The sequence below is a fragment of the Petromyzon marinus genome, chromosome 64, assembly GCF_048934315.1.
Source record: "Petromyzon marinus isolate PM22_M1 ecotype Great Lakes invasive population chromosome 64, UKy_Petmar_22M1.pri1.0, whole genome shotgun sequence".
Lineage (NCBI taxonomy): Eukaryota > Metazoa > Chordata > Hyperoartia > Petromyzontiformes > Petromyzontidae > Petromyzon > Petromyzon marinus.
In genome coordinates, this window is record NC_133730.1 from 8,645,651 (window position 1) to 8,668,873 (window position 23,223).

Below are 23,223 nucleotides of genomic sequence, written 5' to 3' on the forward strand. Positions count from 1 at the left end.
CTGGTCCGCTGGTGGCGTCTCCATCCCGGGCTTGAACAGCCCAGCACTCTGTTCACGCCCACCTCCCCACCTGCTTATAACTCCTGTGGCTCCGCCCCAGGCCACGCCCCCAACCACGTGACCCCCAAGCTCCTCCCCTGAGGCCCCTTGCCCTCCCCGCTTTGTCCGGTCACGTGTCTTGTTGGGTTCACGCGGAGTGTCACGGGCTGACACGACCCCCCCCCCCACCACGTGACTCCCCGCCAACAGCGCCCATACCGAGCCAACACGGTAGTGACGTCATATGTCCCTACGCTCGTACAGTCCCGACACAGCAGTGACGTCGTATGTCACGTGCACGTGCCTGTAGGATTGTGTCTCTACAATGTTCCCGTATGGGGAAAACGTGTGTGTGTGTGTGCGTGTGCTAGCAGAACGTCTCTTTGTACACGTGCGCGTGTGTGTGTGCGCGTGTGTGTGCGTGCGTGTGTGCGCGTGTGTGTGTGTGCGTGTGTGCCTGTGTGCGCGTGTGTGCGCCAGTAGTTCCGCATAGGCACGTGTGCCGGTAGTATCGCGTACGTGCACGTGCCAGCAGGAACGTGCGTGTACGTGTGCCGGTGCGATCGCGTGCACACGTGCGCCAGCAGCATCCTGCGCACACACACACACGCGGGCGAGCACACACACACACACACACGCACACACACACACACACAGAGACACACACACACACACGCACACACACACACGCACACACACACACACACATGCACACACACACACGCACACACACACACACACGCACACACACACACACACGGGCGAGCGCTTACCCGCCAGTAGAAAGGTGAGCTCCCACTGCAGGACCGCCAGCGCTTCGACGTGCGAGCGCAGCCGGTGCACCACGCCACGGGCGCCGGGCACGCTCCACTTGCCGCAAGCGCCATTGTCCCGCTCGCCGCCGACGCCGCTGACGCCGCCGCTGCCGCTGACGCCGCCGACGCCGCTGACGCCGCCGCTGCCGACTGCACGAAAGACAAAAATGTTCCATGCCCCGGGGAGTAGATGCGATCACCATCCTTGACGATAAGCACACGCTTGGCCACGCACGGTGCGAAAGAAGTTCAAGTGTACGTGCACGTCGAAACCCCCCCCCCCCCCCCACTAGCCCTCTCCCTCTGGGCCTCGTTCGAGACCCAGACATCATCCGCTCCTCCTCTATGACACCGAGGGAAACCGTCAAACTCAAACCCGCTCGCTCACCAATTCACTCGCTCGCTCGCCCACCCAGTCAGTCACCCGCTGGCCAAGTCACCGACTCACTCACCACTGGTGAAACCATCAAACTCAGTTTAACACCATTCACTCGCCCACCCACTCACTCACCAATTCACAATTCGCTCACTCGTCCAATACAACCGCCCGTTCGCCACTAAGCGACGGTGACGTCACCACGGCGCGCCGTGCCAGGCCACGTGCACGCCGAGGCCACGTGAAGTGTCGAAGGCTCTCAGCTGACAGGAGGAGGTCACGGGACAGACCCAGCAGGTGCCATGGGGTGACTGACCGAGGTGAATGGCAGATGCACCCACCAGCTGTGCCCCCTACTGTGCTGACCTGCTGAATTTTATCCACTCCGCTCGTTGTTGTGAGCATCGCTCCTCCGCCCTCCGTTGTTGCTGGAGAGCGACTGCCTCCAGCTGCCCACCAGCAGCAGCAGCAGCGTCCTTCACGAGCCTCCTCCACCAGAGGGCAATCTTGACACCGCTGGCACCAGTCTTCGGCAAGTCCACTCAGGTGCCAGGGGTTGACTGGCTGAAATAACTGGCAAATCCACAAGCTGTACCCCCTACTATGCCAACTTGCTGCATCTTAGCCGCCCGGAACTCCACGAGCCTCCTCCACTCACCCACCCGCTCGACTGCCCACCCGCTCGCTCACCCACCCACTCGCTCATCCACCCACCCACCCACTCGCTCACCCACCCACCCGCCCGCTCACCCGCTCACCCACCCGCTCACCCACCCACCCGCTCACCCACCCACCCGCTCGCTCACCCACCCAACCGCTCACACACCCACTCACTCACCCAACCTGACCAAAGTCACCTACTCCCTCACCACTGGTGTAACCATCAAATCACTCGCTCAACAATTCACTCACCCAGTCACCCGTTCACCACTGGTGGAGCCATCAACTGCATCACAACATCACCAGGCTGATGCACAAATCGCCTTCATGAATTGAAAATGAAAGATAGCCATATTCGTGCGACTATAGCGATGCAACCCAAACATTGCACCACATACAGATAGACTAACAGATACTCATAGAGGTACATGAAAGAGAAGCCAAAGCAGAGTGGCCGTGCCCACATGCAACCCACACTATGGACCGCACAGTAATCCCATAGAGACCCACAAATACTCATAGAGACCCATAGACAACACAGAGATACACAGAGCCACATTGAGACTCAGAGACACATAGGAACACATAGAGACCCATGAATACCCATAAAGAGACAGATACTCATAGAAACCCATGCACATATAGATACACAGGGTCCCATTAAGACTCATAGATACTCATAGCGACCCATAGATACCCATAGGGACACAGACTCTCGTAGAAACCCATTGAAACACGGAGATACACAGAGCCCAATTGAGACCCATAGATGCCCAGAGGCCCATATAAACATATAGGATACATATATACTCAGAGACCCATAGACACACATAGAGACCCATAGATACCCAGAGACGCATAAAGACTCAAAGAGACACAGAGACTCAAAGAGATGCATCGATCTATAGAGACCCATTGAGACTCAAACGAGATACGGAGATGCATAGAGAGCCAGAGAGACTCAAACAGATACAGAGACTCAAAGAGATGCATCGATCTAGATAGCAACCCATCGAGACTCAGGCGATACATGACAGACACAGACGCAGCAGTGCGACTGCGGTGTCGAGCCTGCATTGTGGCCTTGTGAGACCAGAGAACGCCAAAAGGCGAACAGAAAGGAAGTCAAGGCAAGCGTCGGAGCGTTCGTAGCTCAGGTCCAGCAGTTAACGCCGACGGGACTCGTTTGGCAGTCCTATCACACAATGATGGGGGGGGGGGGGGGTGCTTTAACCTTTCTGGCGTCAAGATGATTGGGTTGATTGATGTATTACTGGTAGGAAACGTATTGGACTGGAAGCCCAACCGGGATTAATTCACAGGAGGCAGGGGATTAATTGTGTATGTCTGTGGATGTCTGTCCACGTGTGTCCGAACACCCTGATAAAATGGGAGGAGTGGGGCTGGGTGGGGAGGGTGGGGCTGGGTGGGGGGTAGGGAGGGGTGTGGGGAGGGGTGGGGGGTGGGGAGGGGCTGGTCACCCCGTGGTGCCCTTATAAAACTCAACTTTTAACCGACTCACGCCGGCTTGTGCCCGCCCTCACAGTTGGGCATATTTGCGGAATACACCACGTGGTGCCGCCGTTGATCCTGGCCATTAACCGAGCAAACCAACGTTCCTACGAGCTCCCTCCGCAGGAATGTTAAAACGCCAAGCGGCCAGTAACATTAAGCATCACTTTAAACAGAGTCGCAACAGAAGAGTAGGGCTGAGCGAGGCTATACACTACACTACACACTACTGTAAACACTATACACTACTATGAACAACACTACACCATACACTACTATAAACAACACTACACCATACACTACTATAAACTACACTACACCATACACTACTATAAACTACACTGCACCATACACTACTATAAACTACACTACACCATACACTACTATAAACTACACTACACCATACACTACCATAAACTACACTACACCATACACTACTATAAACTACACTACACCATACACTACTATAAACTACACTACACCATACACTACTATAAACTACACTACACCATACACTACACTACTATAAACTACACTATACACTACTATAAACTACACTACACACTACTATAAACTACACTATACACTACTATAAACTACACTACACCATACACTACTATAAACCACACTACACCATACACTACTATAAACCACACTACACCATACACTACTATAAACTACACTACATTATACTATAGACTACTATGAACTACACTACGCACTACTATGAACTACACTACACACTACTATGAACTGCACTACACACTACTATGAACTGCACTACACACTACTATGAACTACACTATACACCACTATGAACTACACACTACTATAAACTACACTACACACTACTATAAACTACACTACACACTACTATAAACTGCACTACACACTACTATAAACTACACTACACTATACCACTATTATGTACTGCACTACACTATACACCACTATGAACTACACTACACTATACACTGCACTACTAGACACTACACTAGACACTGTTGTTGTTCTAAGAGCGTGGGGGAGATGAGTCGACAATGATGCCGATGGTCAGAATCAGCATCTGTATTCATGGCTGCAGGAGGAATCCGGTGGGCTATGGAAGCTATTTTTCTTTCACAGATGTCCAGAAGTGACACGGGGTCAGAACGTTACAACAACAAACAGTTACGAAATACGACGATGATGACGATGATGATGGGACGAGGAGGGCATTGTTACGTGCAACACAAAGATCCCCCGTGTAGCCTTAACAGACTGTCGGGGCAAGTGCTGTTAGCGAGTAGCCAGCACCTATGAAGGAAGGCCGGCACGGCACACGAGGGTGGTGGATGGCCGACACGTGCACCCGGCCGCCTTTGTCTCCCCAGTGGCGATGTTTACTACACATCGCACCAGGTGTTAATTTGAGGCCGAGTGGACCTAGGGGAGGCCCAGGAGCGGTTCAAATAATAGGCACTGGTTCTGGCCGTGAGTGGGATTCGAACTCGGGTGGCCGGGTTCGTAGTGCAAAGGAGCGCTAACCGCTACACTACCGCTACTCGCATACACACACAGACACACACAGGTACACATACAGCTACACAGAGACACACACAGGTACACATACAGCTACACAGAGACACACACAGGTACACATACAGCTACACAGAGACACACACAGGTACACATACAGCTACACAGAGACACACACAGGTACACATACAGCTACACAGAGACACACACAGGTACACATACAGCTACACAGAGACACACACAGGTACACATACAGCTACACAGAGACACACACAGGTACACATACAGCTACACAGAGACAACAACAACAACAACAACCGCCATTCGCCACTAAGTGGCGGTGACGTCACCACGACGCTTGTGCCAGGCTATGTGCACCCTGAGGCCACGTGAAGTGTCGAACGCCCGCTGGCAGGAGGTCACGGGGCAGACCCAGGTGCCACGGGTCGACTGACTGAGATGACTGGCTGATGCACCACCTGTGCCCCCTACTGTGCCAACCTGCTGTGCTTTAGCCACCCGGCGCTCCGCTCGCTGTTGTGAGCGTCGCTCCTCCGCCCTCCGTTGTTGTTGGAGGGCGACTGCCTCCAACTGCCCAGTAGCATCCTTCACGAGCCTCCTCCACAGAGGCCGATCTTGACACCGCTGGTACCAGTCATCGGCAAGTCCACTCAGCTCCACGTCCTCCCGTACCACATCACTCCATCTCTTCTCTAGCCCGTGCCGCGCCCGCTTAGCCCCCTCAATCCGGCCAAACAAAAGCTGTTTCGGCATGCGGTGGCTGGGCATGCGGGCTACATGACCCAGCCATCGCAGCCTTGCCTGCCGGAGGAGCTCACCGATGGGACCCTGCCCAGATCTTTCAAGGATTTGTGAGCTCCTCACACAATCCAGTCTGGTTAAACCCAGGATGGATCGTAGGCAGGCCAGCCTAAATGTTTCTAACCGGCGAAGATGTTCCATTAGGGGGGTCCACGTTTCGCAAGCGTAGAGAAGGGAGGGAATGACCGTGGCCGAGAAGACCTGAAGCTTAGTGCGGAGCGACAGACCAGGTAGCTTCCACACAGCGTTACGCAACCGATGAAAAGATATTGCCGCTCGACTGATTCGGAGTGAGACCTCTGCTGTTAAACTGGAGCCAGTCATAAGCACACTGCCCAGGTATGGGAAACTCTCCACTCTCTCCACAACTGCCCCATCACCGATTGGGAGTTGTGGGGGTGGAGTGTCCGATGGTACAAAATACCCAGGCAGGTGCTTAGTTTTGGTGGGGCTGATAGTAAGGCCCCACCTCTTAGTGGCACGCTCCAGTCTCAGCAGCAGCGTCTCCAACTCCTCCTCTGACTGAGCAGCTATTACCAAGTCATCAGCATACATAACGTGGTTGAGCAATAGGGAGCCATCCCTTGACCGCACCCGGGCATCGATTAGCCTCCCATTATATCTGTACCATATGGAGATTCCCCCGGTACAGCTATTGAAGGCTTCACGAACTACGTGGTCAAAATAGATGTTAAATAATGTGGGAGCCAGAGGACATCCCTGTCGCACCCCAAGGTGTACAGGGAATGGCTCTGACTCCCGGCCACGTAGTTTTACCCGGGCCCGCTCACCATCATGAAGGTCCTTAATGATCGTGAGCAGAGGGTCAGGTACTCCAAAAGCACGAAGAACGACCCAGAGCCCAGGCCTACTGATGGTATCATAGGCCTTGACCAGGTCAATAAAGCAGAGATGTAGGTCTTGTTGGAATTCCCTACACCTCTGCTGTAGCAGACGGACAGAAAATATGGCATCTGTGCAGGACCGCCCTTTCCTGAAACCGCATTGGGGCTCCGCAAGCCTCTCCTCAGCGTGCCTGGCAAGGCGATGCTGAATAATCCTTGCCAGGACCTTTCCCGGCACACTGAGGAGTGAGATGCCCCTGTAGTTGTTACAGTCTGTGCGGTCCCCCTTCTTAAAAAGGGGGACCACCAGGGCATCCTTCCAATCCTGCGGAACCCGTCCAGTGGTCCAGACTGTTGTTATGATGTCATATAGGGCAGTCTGTGCACAAACGCCACCCTCCCTCAGCATTTCGCTTGGGAGATCATCTCTGCCCGCTGCCTTTCCTGGTCTCAGACTCCGGATCGCCTTCAATACTTCATCAGCAGCTGGCACCTCAGCCAGCCACTCACAGGGGGTGACTTCATCCAATATTTGAGGCACCGCAGCCTCAGCAGGGTCATCCTCACTTTGTGCCACGATGTTTTCCTGGCTGAGGGATTTTCCCTCCCCCAGGACCTCACAGAAATGCTCAGCAAATCTGCGAACCTGTTCCTGGGGGTCGGAAATTGGATCACCGTTTTTTCCCCTAACGATGGTAATAGGTGTGGCGCTGCAGGTTACTTTTTTGATGGAGTTAAATAGAGATTTGTGATCACGGGCCACTGAGGCAGACTCCATCTCCTCAGCAACCCGCGACCACCACCCATCCTTGCAGCGCCTCACGGCTCTCCGAACCTCCGAGCGAAGGCTGCGGTAAGCCTCCTCATTCTCTGACGTGGGATTCTGTAGCCGATGACAGTGGGCCTGTCGCTTTTTCTCAACCATCCTGAACAACTCCTCTGTCATCCAGGGTGTCTGGGGAGGTCTGGACCGCGTACCCAAAGCAGCCATTGCAGCTGCATGAGTCACAGTCCTAAACCTCGCCCATTTACCCTCGACATCAGGAGGAGTCGGGGACGATGCCAATCCCAGCCGCAAGCGATGATGAAATTCTCGCTTGCAACTTTCATCAGATAACTGAGACCAGGCCACTTTAGGTTGGAATGGGGTCCTGGGTGTACACCCACCACCGGAGTGGAAGAATGGCAGGCACATCTTACAGATGACTAGTCGATGGTCAGAGGGCAGATCAGCTCCACGGTAGGTCCTGGTGTCAAGGACATGGGCTCGCATTCGCTGGTCCGTCACTATGTAGTCCAGCAGATGTTCTTGCTTGGACCCGGCATGCATCCATGATGTTGTGTGGATGCGCCGATGCCGGAACAGCGTGTTGGTAATTACAAGCCCATGGGCTGCACAAAAATCTAGCAGCCTCCTACCGTTGTTATTGAGCTGATCTGGCCCATGCCCTCCAATCACTCCAGACCAGGTGCCAGTATCATGACCAACTCGGGCATTGAAGTCACCCAACATGATGACTGTATCCCGAGGGGCCACTTTAGCCAGCACCTGTGACAGGAGGTCATAGAAGGCATCTGACTCATCGGCTTTGCCTGCATCCCTCCACGGATGTTCATCTTCGGTGGGGGCATAAGTAACCACGACCACCATTCCTCGCCTCCGGTTGATGGGAAGGCGAGCCCAAAGTAGCCTGGGGCTTACAGCTTCCCACACCTCACCGCCACGCTCCCACGCCCCCTTCATACTTTTGTTCAAAAGAAGACCCACACCCTGTTGTTTGGCAGTCTGCTGCCCCGAGTAGAGGACTGTCCACCCCTCATGGTGGCAGGAGCCAGAGCCGGTCCACCGGACCTCCTGAATGCCGCATAGATCCAGGCGGTACCGGTCCAGCTCCCGACAGAGGAGTGGCAGCCTCTCCTCTGCAGTGAGCGTTCGAACATTCCACGTGGCCAACCGTAGTGGCTTTTTGTTGTTTCTGGAGTAGCCCCGAGGGTAGGTATTCAATCTCCTGGCTCCGCCAATTGGCGTTTGGCCAGGAGACGTCATAGACGCCTGGCCCCCCGGGGCCTCCGGCACAAGCTTAGTTGTTACATATTTCAGTTTAATTCGTAGTTTCGTGGTAATTAATTGAAGGTGGAGGGGTTACCAGCCCCTCGCACCCGTCCAGAGCCCCCGTTTAGCCCCTGTGGTGGACACATATGCCATGAGGGGAGGAGCCAATCAAAATTGGATCTCCCCCCACAGCGCTGTCCACGACAGAGTTGCCCGTCCGGCACCGCGAGGAGGTAGACACACACAGGTACACATACAGCTACACAGAGACACACAGGTACACATACAGCTACACAGAGACACACACAGGTACACATACAGCTACACAGAGACACACACAGGTACACATACAGCTACACAGAGACACACAGGTACACATACAGCTACACAGTGCACACACAGGTACACATACAGCTACACAGTGCACACACAGGTACACATACAGCTACACAGTGCACGCACAGGTACACATACAGCTACACAGTGCACGCACAGGTACACATACAGCTACACAGGGCACGCACAGGTACACATACAGCTACACAGTGCACGCACAGGTACACATACAGCTACACAAACACACACACACACACACACAGGTACACATACAGCTACACAAACACACACACAGGTACACATACAGCTACACAAACACACACACACACAGGTACACATACAGCTACACAAACACACACACACAGGTACACATACAGCTACACAAACACACACACATGTACACATACAGCTACACAAACACACACACACAGGTACACATACAGCTACACAAACACACACACAGGTACACATACAGCTACACAAACACACACACAGGTACACATACAGCTACACAAACACACACACAGGTACACATACAGCTACACGGACACACACAGGTACACATACAGCTACACGGACACACACAGGTACACATACGGCTACACGGACACACACAGGTACACATACGGCTACACGGACACACACAGCTACACGGACACACGCAGGTACACACACAGCTACACGGACACACGCAGATACACACACAGCTACACGGACACACGCAGGTACACACACAGCTACACGGACACACGCAGGTACACATACAGCTACACGGACACACGCAGGTACACATACAGCTACACGGACACACGCAGGTACACATACAGCTACACGGACACACGCAGGTACACATACAGCTACACGGACACACGCAGGTACACATACAGCTACACGGACACACGCAGGTACACATACAGCTACACGGACACACGCAGGTACACATACAGCTACACGGACACACGCAGGTACACATACAGCTACACGGACACACGCAGGTACACATACAGCTACACGGACACACGCAGGTACACATACAGCTACACGGACACACGCAGGTACACATACAGCTACACGGACACACGCAGGTACACATACAGCTACACGGACACACGCAGCTACACGGACACACGCAGGTACACACACAGCTACACGGACACACGCAGATACACACACAGCTACACGGACACACGCAGGTACACACACAGCTACACGGACACACGCAGGTACACACACAGCTACACGGACACACGCAGGTACACACACAGCTACACGGACACACGCAGGTACACATACAGCTACACGGACACACGCAGGTACACATACAGCTACACGGACACACGCAGGTACACATACAGCTACACGGACACACGCAGGTACACATACAGCTACACGGACACACGCAGGTACACATACAGCTACACGGACACACGCAGGTACACATACAGCTACACGGACACACGCAGGTACACATACAGCTACACGGACACACGCAGGTACACATACAGCTACACGGACACACGCAGGTACACATACAGCTACACGGACACACGCAGGTACACATACAGCTACACGGACACACGCAGGTACACATACAGCTACACGGACACACGCAGGTACACATACAGCTACACGGACACACGCAGGTACACATACAGCTACACGGACACACGCAGGTACACATACAGCTACACGGACACACGCAGGTACACATACAGCTACACGGACACACGCAGGTACACATACAGCTACACAAACACACACAGGTACACATACAGCTACACAAACACACACAGGTACACATACAGCTACACGGACACACACAGGTACACATACAGCTACACGGACACACACAGGTACACATACAGCTACACGGACACACGCAGGTACACATACAGCTACACGGACACACGCAGGTACACATAACATACAGCTACACGGACACACGCAGGTACACATACAGCTACACGGACACACGCAGGTACACATACAGCTACACGGACACACACAGGTACACATACAGCTACACACACACACGTACACATACAGCTACACACACACACAGGTACACATACAGCTACACGGACACACGCAGGTACACATACAGCTACACGGACACACGCAGGTACACATACAGCTACACGGACACACGCAGCTACACGGACACACGCAGGTACACACACAGCTACACGGACACACGCAGATACACACACAGCTACACGGACACACGCAGGTACACACACAGCTACACGGACACACGCAGATACACACACAGCTACACGGACACACGCAGGTACACACACAGCTACACGGACACACGCAGGTACACATACAGCTACACGGACACACGCAGGTACACATACAGCTACACGGACACACGCAGGTACACATACAGCTACACGGACACACGCAGGTACACATACAGCTACACGGACACACGCAGGTACACATACAGCTACACGGACACACGCAGGTACACATACAGCTACACGGACACACGCAGGTACACATACAGCTACACGGACACACGCAGGTACACATACAGCTACACGGACACACGCAGGTACACATACAGCTACACGGACACACGCAGGTACACATACAGCTACACGGACACACGCAGGTACACATACAGCTACACGGACACACGCAGGTACACATACAGCTACACAAACACACACAGGTACACATACAGCTACACAAACACACACAGGTACACATACAGCTACACAAATACACACAGGTACACATACAGCTACACGGACACACACAGGTACACATACAGCTACACGGACACACACAGGTACACATACAGCTACACGGACACACGCAGGTACACATACAGCTACACGGACACACGCAGGTACACATAACATACAGCTACACGGACACACGCAGGTACACATACAGCTACACGGACACACGCAGGTACACATACAGCTACACGGACACACACAGGTACACATACAGCTACACACACACACGTACACATACAGCTACACACACACACAGGTACACATACAGCTACACAAACACACAGGTACACACAGCTATACAGACAACAACCGCCATTCGCCACTAAGTGGCGGTGATGTCACCACGACGCTTGTGCCAGGCTATGTGCACCCTGAGGCCACGTGAAGTGTCGAACGCCCGCTGGCAGGAGGTCATGGGGCAGACCCAGGTGCCACGGGTCGACTGACTGAGATGACTGGCGGATGCACCACCTGTGCCCCCTACTGTGCCAACCTGCTGTGCTTTAGCTACCCGGCGCTCCGCTCGTTGTTGTGAGCGTCGCTCCTCAGCCCTCCGTTGTTGTTGGAGAGCGACTGCCTCCAACAGCCCAGTAGCATCCTTCACGAGCCTCCTCCACAGAGGCCGATCTTGACACCGCTGGTACCGGTCATCGGCAAGTCCACTCAGCTCCACGTCCTCCTGTACCACATCACTCCATCTCCTCTCTAGCCCGTGCCGCGCCCGTTTAGCCCCTTCGATCCGGCCGAACAAAAGCTGTTTCGGCATGCGGTGGCTGGGCATGCGGGCTACATGACCCAGCCAACGCAGCCTTGCCTGCTGGAGGAGCACACCGATGGGATCTTGCCCAGATATATCAAAGATTTGTGAGCTCCTCACACAATCCAGCCTGGATAAACCCAGGATGGATCGCTAGGCAGGCTAGCCTAAATGTTTCTAACGGGCGAAGATGTTCTATTAGGGAGGTCCACGTTTCGCAAGCGTAGAGAAGGGAGGGCATGACCGTGGGCGAAAAGACCTGAAGGTTAGTGCGGAGCGACAGACCAGGCAGCTTCCATACAGCGTTACGCAACCGATGAAAAGATAATGCCTCTCGACTGATTCGGAGTGAGACCTCTGCTGTTAAACTGGAGCCGGTCATAAGCACATTGCCAGGTATGGGAAACTCTCCACTCTCTCCACAACTGCCCCATCACCGATTGGGAGTTGTGGGGGTGGAGTGTCCAATGGTACAAAATACCCAGGCAGGTGCTTAGTTTTGATGGAGCCGATGGTAAGGCCCCATATCTTAGTGGCACAAGGAGATGGGGCCTTACCATCAGCCCCACCAAAAAAAAACTAAGCACACAGCCACACACACACTGGTACACATACAACTAAGCACACAGCCACACACACACTGGTACACATACAACTACACACACAGCCACACACACACTGGTACACATACAACTACACACACAGCCACACACACACTGGTACACATACAACTACACACACAGCCACACACACACTGGTACACATACAACTACACACACAGCCACACACACACTGGTACACATACAACTACACACACAGCCACACACACACTGGTACACATACAACTACACACACAGCCACACACACACTGGTACACATACAACTACACACACAGCCACACACACACTGGTACACATACAACTACACACACAGCCACACACACACTGGTACACATACAACTACACACACAGCCACACACACACTGGTACACATACAACTACACACACAGCCACACACACACTGGTACACATACAACTACACACACAGCCACACACACACTGGTACACATACAACTACACACACAGCCACACACACACTGGTACACATACAACTACACACACAGCCACACACACACTGGTACACATACAACTACACACACAGCCACACACACACTGGTACACATACAACTACACACACAGCCACACACACACTGGTACACATACAACTACACACACAGCCACACACACACTGGTACACATACAACTACACACACAGCCACACACACACTGGTACACATACAACTACACACACAGCCACACACACACTGGTACACATACAACTACACACACAGCCACACACACACTGGTACACATACAACTACACACACAGCCACACACACACTGGTACACATACAACTACACACACAGCCACACACACACTGGTACACATACAACTACACACACAGCCACACACACACTGGTACACATACAACTACACACACAGCCACACACACACTGGTACACATACAACTACACACACAGCCACACACACACTGGTACACATACAACTACACACACAGCCACACACACACTGGTACACATACAACTACACACACAGCCACACACACACTGGTACACATACAACTACACACACAGCCACACACACACTGGTACACATACAACTACACACACAGCCACACACACACTGGTACACATACAACTACACACACAGCCACACACACACTGGTACACATACAACTACACACACAGCCACACACACACTGGTACACATACAACTACACACACAGCCACACACACACTGGTACACATACAACTACACACACAGCCACACACACACTGGTACACATACAACTACACACACAGCCACACACACACTGGTACACATACAACTACACACACACACACACACTGGTACACATACAACTACACACACACACACACACTGGTACACATACAACTACACACACACACACACACTGGTACACATACAACTACACACACACACACACACTGGTACACATACAACTACACACACACACACACACTGGTACACATACAACTACACACACACACACACACTGGTACACATACAACTACACACACACACACACACTGGTACACATACAACTACACACACACACACACACTGGTACACATACAACTACACACACACACACACACTGGTACACATACAACTACACACACACACACACACTGGTACACATACAACTACACACACACACACACACTGGTACACATACAACTACACACACACACACACACTGGTACACATACAACTACACACACACACACACACTGGTACACATACAACTACACACACACACACACACTGGTACACATACAACTACACACACACACACACACTGGTACACATACAACTACACACACACACACACACTGGTACACATACAACTACACACACACACACACACTGGTACACATACAACTACACACACACACACACACTGGTACACATACAACTACACACACACACACACACTGGTACACATACAACTACACACACACACACACACTGGTACACATACAACTACACACACACACACACACTGGTACACATACAACTACACACACACACACACACTGGTACACATACAACTACACACACACACACACACTGGTACACATACAACTACACACACACACACACACTGGTACACATACAACTACACACACACACACACACTGGTACACATACAACTACACACACACACACACACTGGTACACATACAACTACACACACACACACACACTGGTACACATACAACTACACACACACACACACACTGGTACACATACAACTACACACACACACACACACTGGTACACATACAACTACACACACACACACACACTGGTACACATACAACTACACACACACACACACACTGGTACACATACAACTACACACACACACACACTGGTACACATACAACTACACACACACACACACACTGGTACACATACAACTACACACACACACACACACTGGTACACATACAACTACACACACACACACACACTGGTACACATACAACTACACACACACACACACACTGGTACACATACAACTACACACACACACACACACTGGTACACATACAACTACACACACACACACACACTGGTACACATACAACTACACACACACACACACACTGGTACACATACAACTACACACACACACACACACACTGGTACACATACAACTACACACACACACACACACACACTGGTACACATACAACTACACACACACACACACACACTGGTACACATACAACTACACACACACACACACACTGGTACACATACAACTACACACACACACACACACTGGTACACATACAACTACACACACACACACACACTGGTACACATACAACTACACACACACACACACTGGTACACATACAACTACACACACACACACACACTGGTACACATACAACTACACACACACACACACACTGGTACACATACAACTACACACACACACACACACTGGTACACATACAACTACACACACACACACACACTGGTACACATACAACTACACACACACACACACACTGGTACACATACAACTACACACACACACACACACACTGGTACACATACAACTACACACACACACACACACTGGTACACATACAACTACACACACACACACACTGGTACACATACAACTACACACACACACACACACTGGTACACATACAACTACACACACACACACACACTGGTACACATACAACTACACACACACACACACACTGGTACACATACAACTACACACACACACACACACTGGTACACATACAACTACACACACACACACACACTGGTACACATACAACTACACACACACACACACACTGGTACACATACAACTACACACACACACACACACTGGTACACATACAACTACACACACACACACACACTGGTACACATACAACTACACACACACACACACACTGGTACACATACAACTACACACACACACACACACTGGTACACATACAACTACACACACACACACACACTGGTACACATACAACTACACACACACACACACACTGGTACACATACAACTACACACACACACACACACTGGTACACATACAACTACACACACACACACACACTGGTACACATACAACTACACACACACACACACACTGGTACACATACAACTACACACACACACACACACACTGGTACACATACAACTACACACACACACACACACACTGGTACACATACAACTACACACACACACACACACTGGTACACATACAACTACACACACACACACACACTGGTACACATACAACTACACACACACACACACACTGGTACACATACAACTACACACACACACACACACTGGTACACATACAACTACACACACACACACACACTGGTACACATACAACTACACACACACACACACTGGTACACATACAACTACACACACACACACACACTGGTACACATACAACTACACACACACACACACACTGGTACACATACAACTGCACACACACACACACACTGGTACACATACAACTACACACACACACACACACTGGTACACATACAACTACACACACACACACACTGGTACACATACAACTACACACACACACACACACTGGTACACATACAACTACACACACACACACACACTGGTACACATACAACTACACACACACACACACACTGGTACACATACAACTACACACACACACACACACTGGTACACATACAACTACACACACACACACACACTGGTACACATACAACTACACACACACACACACTGGTACACATACAACTACACACACACACACACTGGTACACATACAACTACACACACACACACTGGTACACATACAACTACACACACACACACACACTGGTACACATACAACTACACACACACACACACTGGTACACATACAACTACACACACACACACACACTGGTACACATACAACTACACACACACACACACACTGGTACACATACAACTACACACACACACACACACTGGTACACATACAACTACACACACACACACACACTGGTACACATACAACTACACACACACACACACACTGGTACACATACAACTACACACACACACACACACTGGTACACATACAACTACACACACACACACACACTGGTACACATACAACTACACACACACACACACACTGGTACACATACAACTACACACACACACACACACTGGTACACATACAACTACACACACACACACACACTGGTACACATACAACTACACACACACACACACACTGGTACACATACAACTACACACACACACACACACTGGTACACATACAACTACACACACACACACACACTGGTACACATACAACTACACACACACACACACACTGGTACACATACAACTACACACACACACACACACTGGTACACATACAACTACACACACACACACACACTGGTACACATACAACTACACACACACACACACACTGGTACACATACAACTACACACACACACACACACTGGTACACATACAACTACACACACACACACACACACTGGTACACATACAACTACACACACACACACACACACTGGTACACATACAACTACACACACACACACTGGTACACATACAACTACACACACACACACACACACTGGTACACATACAACTACACACACACACACACACTGGTACACATACAACTACACACACACACACACACACTGGTACACATACAACTACACACACACACACACACACTGGTACACATACAACTACACACACACACACACACTGGTACACATACAACTACACACACACACACACACTGGTACACATACAACTACACACACACACACACACTGGTACACATACAACTACACACACACACACACACTGGTACACATACAACTACACACACACACACACACTGGTACACATACAACTACACACACACACACACACTGGTACACATACAACTACACACACACACACACACTGGTACACATACAACTACACACACACACACACACTGGTACACATACAACTACACACACACACACACACTGGTACACATACAACTACACACACACACACACACTGGTACACATACAACTACACACACACACACACACTGGTACACATACAACTACACACACACACACACACTGGTACACATACAACTACACACACACACACACACTGGTACACATACAACTACACACACACACACACACTGGTACACATACAACTACACACACACACACACACTGGTACACATACAACTACACACACACACACACACTGGTACACATACAACTACACACACACACACACACTGGTACACATACAACTACACACACACACACACACTGGTACACATACAACTACACACACACACACACACTGGTACACATACAACTACACACACACACACACACTGGTACACATACAACTACACACACACACACACACTGGTACACATACAACTACACACACACACACACTGGTACACATACAACTACACACACACACACACTGGTACACATACAACTACACACACACACACTGGTACACATACAACTACACACACACACACTGGTACACATACAACTACACACACACACACACACTGGTACACATACAACTACACACACACACACACACTGGTACACATACAACTACACACACACACACACACTGGTACACATACAACTACACACACACACACACACTGGTACACATACAACTACACACACACACTGGTACACATACAACTACACACACACACACTGGTACACATACAACTACACACACACACACTGGTACACATACAACTACACACACACACACTGGTACACATACAACTACACACACACACACTGGTACACATACAACTACACACACACACACTGGTACACATACAACTACACACACACACACTGGTACACATACAACTACACACACACACACTGGTACACATACAACTACACACACACACACTGGTACACATACAACTACACACACACACACTGGTACACATACAACTACACACACACACACTGGTACACATACAACTACACACACACACACTGGTACACATACAACTACACACACACACACTGGTACACATACAACTACACACACACACACTGGTACACATACAACTACACACACACACACTGGTACACATACAACTACACACACACACACTGGTACACATACAACTACACACACACACACTGGTACACATACAACTACACACACACACACTGGTACACATACAACTACACACACACACACTGGTACACATACAACTACACACACACACACTGGTACACATACAACTACACACACACACACTGGTACACATACAACTACACACACACACACTGGTAACATCAACTACACACACACACACTGGTACACATAAATACAACATCACACACACACACACTGGTACACATACAACTACACACACACACACTGGAACACATACAACTACACACACACACTGGTACACATACAACTACACACACACACAGGTACACATACAACTACACACACACACACAGGTACACATACAACTACACACACACACACACACAGGTACACATACAACTACACACACACACACACTGGTACACATACAACTACACACACACACACACTGGTACACATACAACTACACACACACACACACACTGGTACACATACAACTACACACACACACACACACTGGTACACATACAACTACACACACACACACACACTGGTACACATACAACTACACACACACACACTGGTACACATACAACTACACACACACACACTGGTACACATACAACTACACACACACACACACACACTGGTACACATACAACTACACACACACACACACACACTGGTACACATACAACTACACACACACACACACACTGGTACACATACAACTACACACACACACACACACTGGTACACATACAACTACACACACACACACACTGGTACACATACAACTACACACACACACACACACTGGTACACATACAACTACACACACACACACACACTGGTACACATACAACTACACACACACACACACACTGGTACACATTCAACTACACACACACACTGGTACACATTCAACTACACACACACACTGGTACACATTCAACTACACACACACACACCTGGTACACATTCAACTACACACACACACTGGTACACATTCAACTACACACACACACACTGGTACACATTCAACTACACACACACACACTGGTACACATTCAACTACACACACACACACTGGTACACATTCAACTACACACACACACACTGGTACACATTCAACTACACACACACACACTGGTACACATTCAACTACACACACACACACTGGTACACATTCAACTACACACACACACACTGGTACACATTCAACTACACACACACACACACACTGGTACACATTCAACTACACACACACACACTGGTACACATTCAACTACACACACACACACTGGTACACATTCAACTACACACACACACACTGGTACACATACAACTACACACACACACACACACTGGTGCACTTACAACTACACACACACACACTGGTGCACATACAACTACACACACACACACACACTGGTACACATACAACTACACACACACACACTGGTACACATACAACTACACACACACACACACTGGTACACATACAACTACACACACACACACTGGTACACATACAACTACACACACACACTGGTACACATACAACTACACACACACACTGGTACACATACAACTACACACACACACACATTGGTACACATACAACTACACACACACACACATTGGTACACATACAACTACACACACACACACATTGGTACACATACAACTACACACACACACACATTGGTACACATACAACTACACACACACACACATTGGTACACATACAACTACACACACACACACATTGGTACACATACAACTACACACACACACACACACTGGTACACATACAACTACACACACACACATTGGTACACATACAACTACACACACACACACTGGTACACATACAACTACACACACACACACACTGGTACACATACAACTACACACACACACACTGGTACACATACAACTACACACACACACACACTGGTACACATACAACTACACACACACACACACTGGTACACATACAACTACACACACACACACACTGGTACACATACAACTACACACACACACACACTGGTACACATACAACTACACACACACACACACTGGTACACATACAACTACACACACACACACACACTGGTACACATACAACTACACACACACACACACACTGGTACACATACAACTACACACACACACACACACTGGTACACATACAACTACACACACACACACTGGTACACATACAACTACACACACACACACACTGGTACACATACAACTACACACACACACACACTGGTACACATACAACTACACACACACACACACTGGTACACATACAACTACACACACACACACACTGGTACACATACAACTACACACACACACACACACTGGTACACATACAACTACACACACACACACACACTGGTACACATACAACTACACACACACACACACTGGTACACATACAACTACACACACACACACACACTGGTACACATACAACTACACACACACACACACTGGTACACATACAACTACACACACACACTGGTACACATACAACTACACACACACACAGGTACACATACAACTACACACACACACAGGTACACATACAACTACACACACACACACACTGGTACACATACAACTACACACACACACACACTGGTACACATACAACTACACACACACACACACTGGTACACATACAACTACACACACACACACTGGTACACATACAACTACACACACACACACTGGTACACATACAACTACACACACACACACTGGTACACATACAACTACACACACACACACTGGTACACATACAACTACACACACACACACTGGTACACATACAACTACACACACACACTGGTACACATACAACTACACACACACACACACATTGGTACACATACAACTACACACACACACATTGGTACACATACAACTACACACACACACACACATTGGTACACATACAACTACACACACACACACACATTGGTACACATACAACTACACACACACACACACATTGGTACACATACAACTACACACACACACACACATTGGTACACATACAACTACACACACACACACACTGGTACACATACAACTACACACACACACACTGGTACACATACAACTACACACACACACACTGGTACACATACAACTACACACACACACACACTGGTACACATACAACTACACACACACACACTGGTACACATACAACTACACACACACACACTGGTACACATACAACTACACACACACACACACTGGTACACATACAACTACACACACACACACTGGTACACATACAACTACACACACACACACACTGGTACACATACAACTACACACACACACACACTGGTACACATACAACTACACA

General features: G+C 49.6%; 1 protein-coding gene across 1 annotated transcript in view; it reads right to left on the reverse strand.

Moving 5' to 3' along the window:
- Positions 1-23,223, reverse strand: part of LOC116937870 (diacylglycerol O-acyltransferase 2-like) — a 76,700-nt gene that overhangs the window by 48,977 nt on the left and 4,500 nt on the right. The window contains exon 2 of the mRNA XM_076054210.1: positions 813-1,004. Within this exon, the coding sequence (XP_075910325.1) occupies positions 813-1,004 (192 nt within the window). The remainder of the gene's footprint in view (positions 1-812; positions 1,005-23,223) is intronic.